This window comes from Crinia signifera, chromosome 12 (assembly GCF_055691185.1).
Source record: "Crinia signifera chromosome 12, ASM5569118v1, whole genome shotgun sequence".
Lineage (NCBI taxonomy): Eukaryota > Metazoa > Chordata > Amphibia > Anura > Myobatrachidae > Crinia > Crinia signifera.
In genome coordinates this window covers 77,017,028-77,029,169 of record NC_139228.1, presented here as the reverse complement: position 1 = coordinate 77,029,169, position 12,142 = coordinate 77,017,028, and the positions used below count along the sequence as shown (strand labels likewise).

Sequence of the window (12,142 nt, the reverse complement as noted above, 5' to 3'; positions counted from 1 at the left end):
CTTTGTGAGACTACATTTATGTTCCCACATTAATTAAACATTCAATTTCCATTAACACATTGGGAGTATTCAATGGTTTTATTCTCCATGTGCAACGAATCCTGTTTAGGATTCGCTGCACATTCACAGGGTTCCGGGGGGCTGTCATCCTACTCAATGCAGCAAGGGCTCACTGCCCCTGCTGGCGAATTTTAACATCTGCGGCAAATGCCGCAGGGAGCCGGGGAACGGAGGCAGGCAGGGAGATGTTAGCCTCCTTGCCTGCCCCAGAATTTGTGGGGAGGGCTCCCGGGGCACAGGCAGCAGAGGCTGCCCCCCAGGAATGCTGACACGGGACAGGGGTAGGGAGCCGCTCCTATGGTCCCGCACGTAACAAGCCGGGACCAGAGTGAAGTGAATATATGAATATCTAATGAGCGGCTCCAGGCTGGTGAAAGTGTAAAAAAATAAAAAATAAAATAAAAATTAAATATATATTAATGTGCTTCAAGCACATGAATAAAAATAGCATGCCCCTTCACAGAAAAAATAAATAAAAAAATCGGATTTTTTGGCACAAAAAATACCCTTTATTTTAAAAGATCACTTTCCAGTTCACCTTAAAAAGATGTCGAATGCAAAATGGTGAATCATGGCAAAAATCAGGGAGAAAGCAGTTCTCCATCCTAGCATTGAATACACTCTCGGCGAATCCCAGTGAAAACCCCATTGGAATACACCAGCAAATTGCAGCGAGCATGAAACGGAGAACTGGCCGGCATTCAGTGAACATTGAATAGGGCGAATCAGATTTTCAGTGAAAAAAATTCACCGCAAGGAGTGTAAACTGCCCGATTCGCCGAAAAAATGGTGAATCGGGAGCATTGAATACTGGCCATTGTAAGAGAAGTAATAGTTGGTGTGTTTAACAGGAAAGTTATATTACATACCAAATTGACAGAATGTTTAATCTAACAAAAAAATAAAAAATAATTGGTATTACCACAAAGAGCACACCGCAAAAACTCACTTCTTGTAGTTCTCTGGCGGAGACCACTTGGATGCTTGGTTTGTTGTTCCCACTCCACTAGAAACATAACAAACATAATACACATGAAATTATCATTTGGCTATTTTTGAGTATTTGAGAGATTTTAGTTAAATGACAAGATCACTTTTATGAGAAAACATTCACTATTCATAATAAAAGGGTGCTTCAATAAGCAAGGTAGCAAGACATCGCACAGGTGTACTGTCCTCTATGTCATTATAAAGCTCCAATAGCGATATATCGCTCAGCAACCAAATTGCTGATCGTCCCATTTTCATCAGCGACCAGCTCTGCCAGGTGAAGCCGTAGCAGGGCTGGACGTGGGAGCGCGCTCCCGGCGATAGTCTCCCAAAACACACGGGGATCTGGTTGCTCAGCTACCATATCCCTAGCGATTCTGGCAAGAATCGCCCTGTGTGTACAGGGCTTAATTCCCTACAGGCCAGAGCAGGTTCAGCCTAATACCAGTCACACGGTCCCATGATCAGGTGTAAAATGGCAGAAATATGGTCAAACATTGAGGTGTGAAAAACAAACAATTCGATTTCTGCATCTAGTGCACATCAGCAGCTAAATTTCATTACCACCTTGTCACGGTGCACTAACATAACATGTTACGGAACAGCTTTGGTGCTCTACCTGCGGTAAAGGTGCATGGCCAGACAGATTACTGCTCATCTTCAGCATCCTGTCTTTATCAAAGGCAGTACACCAAACCCTAATGTTTCGGTAATATGATGCTATCACCATACACCATGGCATAGGAGGGCAGTACACCAAACCCTAATATGTTTCCGTAATATGATGCGATCACCGTACACCACGGCACAGGAGGGCAGTACACCAAACCCTAATATGTATCCTAATATGATGCGATCACCGTACACCACGGCACAGGAGGGCAGTACACTAAACCCTAATATGTATCCGTAATATGATGCGATCACCGTACACCACGGCACAGGAGGGCAGTACACCAAACCCTAATATGTATCCGTAATATGATGTGATCACCGTACACCACGGCACAGGAGGGCGGTACACCAAACCCTAATATGTATCCGTAATATGATGCGATCACCGTACACCACGGCACAGGAGGGCAGTACACCAAACCCTAATATGTATCCGTAATATGATGCTATCACCGTACACCACGACACAGGAGGGCAGTACACCAAACCCTAATATGTATCCGTAATATGATGCAATCACCGTACACCACGGCACAGGAGGGCAGTACACCAAACCCTAATATGTTTCCGTAATATGATGCGATCACCGTACACCACGACACAGGAGGGCAGCACACCAAACCCTAATATGTATCCGTAATATAATGCGATCACCGTACACCACGGCACAGGAGGGCAGCACACCAAACCCTAATATGTATCCTAATATGATGCGATCACCGTACACCACGGCACAGGAGGGCAGTACACTAAACCCTAATATGTATCCGTAATATGATGCGATCACCGTACACCACGGCACAGGAGGGCAGTACACCAAACCCTAATATGTATCCTAATATGATGCGATCACCGTACACCACGGCACAGGAGGGCAGCACACCAAACCCTAATATGTATCCTAATATGATGCGATCACCGTACACCACGGCACAGGAGGGCAGTACACTAAACCCTAATATGTATCCGTAATATGATGCGATCACCGTACACCACGGCACAGGAGGGCAGTACACCAAACCCTAATATGTATCCGTAATATGATGCGATCACCGTACACCACGGCACAGGAGGGCGGTACACCAAACCCTAATATGTATCCGTAATATGATGCGATCACCGTACACCACGGCACAGGAGGGCAGTACACCAAACCCTAATATGTATCCGTAATATGATGCTATCACCGTACACCAAACCCTAATATGTTTCCGTAATATGATGCGATCAACGTACACTACGGCACAGGAGGGCAGAACACCAAACCCTAATGTTTCCGTAATATGATGCGATCACCGTACACCACGGCACAGGAGGGCAGTACACCAAACCATAATATGTTTCCGTAATATGATGCGATCACCGTACACCACGACACAGGAGGGCAGTACACCAAACCCTAATAGGTTTCCGTAATATGATGCGATCACCGTACACCACGGCACAGGAGGGCAGTACACCAAACCCTAATATGTTTCCGTAATATGATGCGATCACCGTACACCACGACACAGGAGGGCAGTACACCAAACCCTAATATGTTTCCGTAATATGATGCGATCACCGTACACCACGACACAGGAGGGCAGTACACCAAACCCTAATATGTTTCCGTAATATGATGCGATCACCGTACACCACGGCACAGGAGGGCAGTACACCAAACCCTAATATGTTTCCGTAATATGATGCGATCACCGTACACCACGGCACAGGAGGGCAGTACACCTAACCCTAATGTTTCCGTAATATGATGCGATCACCGTACACCACGGCACAGGAGGGCGGTACACAAAACCCTAATGTTTCCGTAATATGATGCGATCACCGTACACCACGACACAGGAGGGCGGTACACCAAATCCGAATATGTTTCCGTAATATGATGCGATCACCGTACACCACGGCACAGGAGGGCGGTACACCAAACCCTAATGTTTCCGTAATATGATGCGATCACCGTACACCACGACACAGGAGGGCAGTACACCAAACCCTAATGTTTCCGTAATATGATGCGATCACCGTACACCACGGCACAGGAGGGCAGTACACCAAACCCTAATGTTTCCGTAATATGATGCGATCAACGTACACCACGACACAGGAGGGCAGTACACCAAACCCTAATATGTTTCCGTAATATGATGCGATCACCGTACACCACGGAATAGGGAATGTGCGGCTGTATAATACGTACAGAGGACGCTATAGGCACATAATCAGTGTAATAGGGAACGTGAGGCTGTATACTACGTACAGAGGACGCTATAGGCACATAATCAGTGTAATAGGGAATGTGAGGCTGTATACTACGTACAGAGGACGCTATAGGCACATAATCAGTGTAATAGGGAACGTGAGGCTGTGTATACTACGTACAAAGGACGCTATAGGCACATAATCAGTGTAATAGGGAACGTGAGGCTATGTATACTACGTACAGAGGACGCTATAGGCACATAATCAGTGTAATAGGGAACGTGAGGCTGTGTATACTACGTACAGAGGACGCTATAGGCACATAATCAGTGTAATAGAGAACGTGAGGCTGTGTATACTACGTACAGAGGACGCTATAGGCACATAATCAGTGTAATAGGGAATGTGAGGCTGTGTATACTACGTACAGAGGACGCTATAGGCACATAATCAGTGTAATAGGGAATGTGCGGCTGTATACTACGTACAGAGGACGCTATAGGCACATAATCAGTGTAATAGGGAATGTGAGGCTGTATACTACGTACAGAGGACGCTATAGGCACATAATCAGTGTAATAGGGAATGTGAGGCTGTGTATACTACGTACAGAGGACGCTATAGGCACATAATCAGTGTAATAGGGAATGTGCAGCTGTGTATACTACGTACAGAGGACGCTATAGGCACATAATCAGTGTAATAGGGAATGTGAGGCCGTGTATACTACGTACAGAGGACGCTATAGGCACATAATCAGTGTAATAGGGAATGTGAGGCCGTGTATACTACGTACAGAGGACGCTATAGGCACATAATCAGTGTAATAGGGAATGTGAGGCCGTGTATACTACGTACAGAGGACGCTATAGGCACATAATCAGTGTAATAGGGAATGTGAGGCTGTATACTACGTACAGAGGACGCTATAGGCACATAATCAGTGTAATAGGGAATGTGAGGCCGTGTATACTACGTACAGAGGACGCTATAGGCACATAATCAGTGTAATAGGGAATGTGAGGCTGTGTATACTACGTACAGAGGACGCTATAGGCACATAATCAGTGTAATAGGGAATGTGAGGATGTATACTACGTACAGAGGACACTATAGGCACATAATCAGTGTAATAGGGAATGTGAGGCCGTGTATACTACGTACAGAGGGCGCTATAGGCACATAATCAGTGTAATAGGGAATGTGAGGCCGTGTATACTACGTACAGAGGACGCTATAGGCACATAATCAGTGTAATAGGGAATGTGAGGCCGTGTATACTACGTACAGAGGACGCTATAGGCACATAATCAGTGTAATAGGGAATATGAGGCCGTGTATAATACGTACAGAGGACGCTATAGGCACATAATCAGTGTAATAGGGGATGTGAGGCCGTGTATATTACGTACAGAGGACGCTATAGGCACATAATCAGTGTAATAGGGAATGTGAGGCCGTGTATACTACGTACAGAGGACGCTATAGGCACATAATCAGTGTAATAGGGAATGTGAGGATGTATAATACGTACAGAGGACACTATAGGAACATAATCAGTGTAATAGGGAATGTGAGGCTGTATACTACGTACAGAGGACGCTATAGGCACATAATCAGTGTAATAGGGAATGTGAGGCTGTATACTACGTACAGAGGACGCTATAGGCACATAATCAGTGTAATAGGGAATGTGAGGCTGTGTATACTACGTACAGAGGACGCTATAGGCACATAATCAGTGTAATAGGGAATGTGAGGCTGTGTATACTACGTACAGAGGACGCTAAAAGGCACATAATCAGTGTAATAGGGAATGTGAGGCCGTGTATACTACGTACAGAGGACGCTATAGGCACATAATCAGTGTAATAAGGAATGTGAGGCCGTGTATACTACGTACAGAGGACGCTATAGGCACATAATCAGTGTAATAGGGAATGTGAGGCCGTGTATACTACGTACAGAGGACGCTATAGGCACATAATCAGTGTAATAGGGAATGTGAGGCTGTATACTACGTACAGAGGACGCTATAGGCACATAATCAGTGTAATAGGGAACGTGAGGCTGTGTATACTACGTACAGAGGACGCTATAGGCACATAATCAGTGTAATAGGGAATGTGAGGCTGTATACTACGTACAGAGGACGCTATAGGCACATAATCAGTGTAATAGGGAATGTGAGGCCGTGTATACTACGTACAGAGGACGCTATAGGCACATAATCAGTGTAATAGGGAATGTGAGGCCGTGTATACTACGTACAGAGGACGCTATAGGCACATAATCAGTGTAATAGGGAATGTGAGGCCGTGTATACTACGTACAGAGGACGCTATAGGAACATAATCAGTGTAATAGGGAATGTGAGGCCGTGTATACTACGTACAGAGGACGCTATAGGCACATAATCAGTGTAACAGGGAATGTGAGGCCGTGTATACTACGTACAGAGGACGCTATAGGCACATAATCAGTGTAACAGGGAATGTGAGGCCATGTATACTACGTACAGAGGACGCTATAGGCACATAATCAGTGTAATAGGGAATGTGAGGCCGTGTATACTACGTACAGAGGACGCTAAAGGCACATAATCAGTGTAATAGGGAATGTGAGGCCGTGTATACTACGTACAGAGGAAGCTATAGGCACATAATCAGTGTAATAGGGAATGTGAGGCTGTGTATACTACGTACAGAGGACGCTATAGGCACATAATCAGTGTAATAGGGAATGTGAGGCCGTATATACTACGTACAGAGGACGCTATAGGCACATAATCAGTGTAATAGGGAATGTGAGGCTGTATACTACGTACAGAGGGCGCTATAGGCACATAATCAGTGTAATAGGGAATGTGAGGCCGTGTATACTACGTACAGAGGACGCTATAGGCACATAATCAGTGTAATAGGGAACGTGAGGCTGTGTATACTACGTACAGAGGACGCTATAGGCACATAATCAGTGTAATAGGGAACGTGAGGCTGTATACTACGTACAGAGGACGCTATAGGCACATAATCAGTGTAATAGGGAATGTGAGGCTGTGTATACTACGTACAGAGGACGCTATAGGCACATAATCAGTGTAATAGGGAATGTGAGGCTGTATACTACGTACAGAGGACGCTATAGGCACATAATCAGTGTAATAGGGAATGTGAGGCTGTGTATACTACGTACAGAGGACGCTATAGGCACATAATCAGTGTAATAGGGAATGTGAGGCTGTGTATACTACGTACAGAGGACGCTATAGGCACATAATCAGTGTAATAGGGAATGTGAGGCTGTGTATACTACGTACAGAGGACGCTATAGGCACATAATCAGTGTAATAGGGAATGTGAGGCTGTGTATACTACGTACAGAGGACGCTATAGGCACATAATCAGTGTAATAGGGAATGTGAGGCCGTATATACTACGTACAGAGGACGCTATAGGCACATAATCAGTGTAATAGGGAATGTGAGGCCGTATATACTACGTACAGAGGACGCTATAGACACATAATCAGTGCAATAGGGAATGTGAGGCTGTATACTACGTACAGAGGACGCTATAGGCACATAATCAGTGTAATAGGGAATGTGAGGCTGTATACTACGTACAGAGGACGCTATAGGCACATAATCAGTGTAATAGGGAATGTGAGGCTGTGTATACTACGTACAGAGGACGCTATCTCCTATATATTTGGCTACATCTGTCACTCAAAGTGGGTGTCTGTGTCTATAACGCTCTGTTCCTGGACTTTCCTCTTAATGTGTGATTGCCTTCATCTGTGCTGAACACCTTTCTGAGAAATTAACCTGTTTAAAACAGGTGATGGCAATCATACATTAAGGGGAAGTCTAGAAACAGAGCATTGTGTCCCTCCTGGAGAGGGTCATGTTGGGAGGTATGTGACAGAGAACCAGCCCAGTGAGCCCACAGACAGTGCCAGACACCCTCTGCCTCCCCATGTTGCCCAGCACTGCTACTCCACAGCCACCAGGTGAGCGCCCCCCTCCCGCGATTTGCGGCAAAACCCCCCCCCCCCCCCCCGCGCGCCCCCCCTCCCGCGATTCGCGGCAAAAACACCCGCTCCCCCGCGACCCCCCCCTACCGCGATTCGCAGCAAAAACACCCCCGCGACCCCCCCTCCCGCGATTCGCTGCAAAAAGAACCCCCCCACGACCCCTCCCGCAATTCGCGGCATAACCACCACCCGCGACCCCCCCCTCCCGCGAATCGCGGCAAACCCTCCCCCGATTCGCGGAAAAAACACCCCCCCCGTGACCTCCCTCCCGCGATTCGCGGCAAAAAGAACCCCCCCGCGACCCCCCCTTGCACGATTGGCGGCACCCCCCCTGCGACCCCCCTCCCGCGATTCGCGGCACCCCCCCCCCCGCAATTCACAGCAGCCCCAGGATTAAATGGCACATGCAAAACACTGAAATGGCTATGGTCGACAATGAAAATGGTTGACATGAGTTTTTGAAGATTTATTTTTAATTTTTTTAATTTTTTCATATTCATTGTCATGTGTCGACATGGACACCAATGAAGTGGCACACTTATGTCAACATTTACATGTGTTGACCTTTCTGTGTTGATTTTTTTCTTGTGGCGATTCGCGTCACACCCCCCGCAACCCCCCCTCCGGCGATTCGCGGCACCCCGGCACCCCCCTGCGACCCCCCCCCTCCCGCAATTCGCGGCAACCCGCCGCCGGAAAACCCAATAAACCCCGCTCTCCCGCGATTCGCGGCACCCACCCCCGCAACCCCCCCCCCCTCCCGCAAATCGCGGCACCCCCCGCGATTCGCGGCAGCCCCAGGATTAAATGGCACATGCAAAACACTGGCACGGCTATGGTCGACAATGAAAAAGGTTGACATGAGTTTTTGAAGATTTATTTCATTTTTTGAATGTTTTCATATTCATTGTCATGTGTCAACATGGACACCAATGAAGTGGCACACTTATGTCAACATTTACATGTGTTGACCTTTCTGTGTTGATTTTTTCTTGTGGCGATTCGCGTCACACCCCCCGCAACCCCCCCTCCCGCGATTCGCGGCACCCCCCGTGACCCCCCACCTCCCGCAATTCGCGGCAACCCCCCACGGAACCCCTGTGAACCCCGCCCTCCCGCGATTCGCGGCACCCAACCCCGCTACCCCCCCTCCCGCAATTCGCGGCACCCCCCGTGATTCGCGGCAGCTCCAGAATTAAATTGCACATTGAAAACACTGACATGGCTATGGTCGACAATGAAAAAGGTTGACATGAGTTTTTGAAGTTTTTTTTTTCATTTTTTGAATGTTTTCATATCCATTCTCATGTGTCGACATGGACACCAATGAAGTGTCACACTTATGTCAACATTTACATGTGTTGACCTTTCTGTGTTGATTTTTTCTTGTGGCGATTTGCGTCACCCCCCCCCCACCCCCACAACCCCCACTCCCGCGATTCACGGCACACACACACACACCTCCCCCGCGATTCTCGGCACCCCACCCCGTGACCCCCCCTCCCGTGATTCATGGCACACCCCCGCGACCCCCCCTCCCATGATTCGCCGCAACCCCCGCCCCGTAACCCCCCCCTCCAGCGATTCGCGGCACCCACCCCCGCGACCCCCCCTCCCGCAATTCGCGGCACCCCCCCACGATTCGCGGCAGCTCCAGAATTAAATTGCACATGGAAAACACTGACATGGCTATGGTCGACAATGAAAAAGGTTGAAATGAGTTTTTGAAGTTTTTTTTTCATTTTTTGAATGTTTTCATATTCATTCTCATGTGTCGACATGGACACCAATAAAGTGCCACACTTATGTCAACATTTACATGTGTTGACCTTTCTGTTTGATTTTTTCTTGTGGCGATTCGCGTCACACCCCCCCCCCCCGCAACCCCCACTCCCGCGATTCACGGCACACACACACACCCCCGCGATTCTCGGCACCCCACCCCGTGACCCCCCCGTCCCGTGATTCACGGCACACCCCCCGCGACCCCCCCTACCATGATTCGCCGCAACCCCCGCCCCCGTAACCCCCCTCCCGCGATTTGCGGCAACCCACCCCGCGACTCCCCTCCCGCGATTCTCTGCAATACCTCCCCTCCCGCGATTCGCAGCATCCACGCCCCCACAACCCCCCCTCCTGCAATTCGCGGCACCCCCCGCGACCCCCCCTCCTGCAATTCGCGGCACCCTCCGCGACCCCCCCTCCCGCGATTCGCGGACACCTAAGTTGCAATACAGGGCATCTTTCATACAATTCTAACCATATTTCTCATATACAAACGTTCACAAATTAAGGGGGCGCAGCCCCTTACGACGGTGTGAAGAGCGCCCGTAGGGCGCGATGAATCACCTAGTAGGCAAATAATCAGTGTAATAGGGAATGTGCGGCTGTATACTACGTACAGAAGACCCTTTAGGCACATAATCAGTGTAATAGGGAATGTGAGGCTGTATACTACGTACAGAGGACGCTATAGGCACATAATCAGTGTAATAGGGAATGTGAGGCTGTGTATACTACGTACATATATTGTTCACCAGCAGGAACTTCTTACACCACACAATCAGAGAAGACAATTATGAGCCAAAATCAATCAAGAATAAAGTCTCTATAGTATGCTCAGATTTTATTTTTAAAAAATGAGCTTATTTTTGATTGAAGTCAGTGTTTTGGGATCTATTTCATGGTACGGAGCCCCAAATGCTAGCAGCCTTTCCCTATTTCCAGCGGTTTCCCCTGAGAGCGGAGCCAAGCTTCTTATTGGACAGAGTCATTGTTTAGTGTTGCGCTCCTTATCTCTATATGGTTGGCGGCCCACGCTCTCACCTGCTGATAGTTTCATAGCATTTCTTGCAGATCTTTTGCTTGGTGTTACCACACGTAGGTAGAACTGCACTGAATCCAAGGCATCCGGCACAGAACGAACGTCCACACGATTTACAGCCACACTGGAAACAAGAGAAATAGATATATAGATAAAACAGGAGTTTGGAAGCAGCCAGTAACAAGAAAGCTAAGCGCCACTATCTATAATTAGTAAAAAGCCTGTGAAAACAACGGCTTAGTCCCGATCTGCTCCAACCTCCAATCTCTGTCTTCACAGCATCCTCTCTCCATGTCCACCAAGTTTGAAAAAGATAATTTTGAGGTTAAGTAGTAATTTGGTCTAGTGGCCTCTATTGGTCACTGGTGGTACTTCACCTCCAAGGTTAGGAATATTTAGACATACATACCGGTATATATTACACGTACGTACGTGTGTGTGTGTGTGTGTGTGTGTGTGTTTTCACTTGCCGCCAAAAGATGGCTGCTGTAGTGTTTGTAGCACGGTGTGGTCTGTATATCAGCGCAGATATGCAAACCAGACCTGTGCTAGAAACACCACAGCAGACAGCGACACCCCAGGCAGGGAAGAGGAACTGCATGGGTTTTCAAAGATAGCATGTGCTAGAATGAACACTAATTATTATTATAGACACTTATTATTATTATATAATTATTATTATATACACACACATTATTATTATACACATACACACATTATTATATACACATTATTATATATATACACACACACATATATATATATATATATATATATATATATATATATATATATATATATATATATATATATATATATATATATATACACACACACACGTATGTAAACCAGCGAGCTGCATGGACTTGTGCTCACCTCCTTTTTGAAGATGGAGAATTTGGCTGCACAGCTGTAACACCTTCTGTCCATTGCAGCTGTAAAGTAAAACAGGAATCTGAGCTTTCGGCCTCTACGTCACATTACCCCATCATTATGATGTCACTGCCGTCCGGTAGTGTCTACACCCCTGCTCCAGGTCTGTACTAGGAAGCAGGGAGCAGATAGAAGTCGCAGTAAATCACTGGATGTCGCGCACTGACAATGCAGGAGACAAATACAATGATGAATAAACACCAAGAACCTTCCGGCCTTGTACCCGGAACACACTGCCGGAATGAGGAGTTACACTGTTCCGTACATTGTTATAGTGTAACATTTTCACCCTCTCTTCTTGTCAGGAAGTTCAGCGCGCACCGCGCGGAATCCTGGGAGCTGTAGTTCTCCAGCCAAGGTCCTGCTACTAGAACCACTGCGTTCCGTACAGCGTCTACCTACATTTCCCGGCGTCCAGTGCGC

General features: G+C 47.2%; 1 protein-coding gene across 2 annotated transcripts in view; it reads right to left on the bottom strand.

The window, feature by feature from the left end:
- Window positions 1-12,142, bottom strand: part of ZFYVE19 (zinc finger FYVE-type containing 19) — a 41,225-nt gene that overhangs the window by 28,925 nt on the left and 158 nt on the right. Inside the window, exons 1-4 of one of the 2 annotated variants that reach the window (XM_083166704.1) lie at window positions 11,985-12,093; window positions 11,663-11,721; window positions 10,789-10,910; window positions 1,010-1,066 (exon numbers count right to left, since the gene is read on the bottom strand). In XM_083166704.1, the coding sequence (XP_083022830.1) occupies window positions 1,010-1,066; window positions 10,789-10,910; window positions 11,663-11,716 (233 nt within the window). In that variant the 5' untranslated portion in view covers window positions 11,717-11,721; window positions 11,985-12,093. Of the gene's footprint in view, window positions 1-1,009; window positions 1,067-10,788; window positions 10,911-11,662; window positions 11,722-11,984; window positions 12,094-12,142 lie in introns of those variants that run through there. The other variant, XM_083166705.1, reaches the window with a different exon arrangement.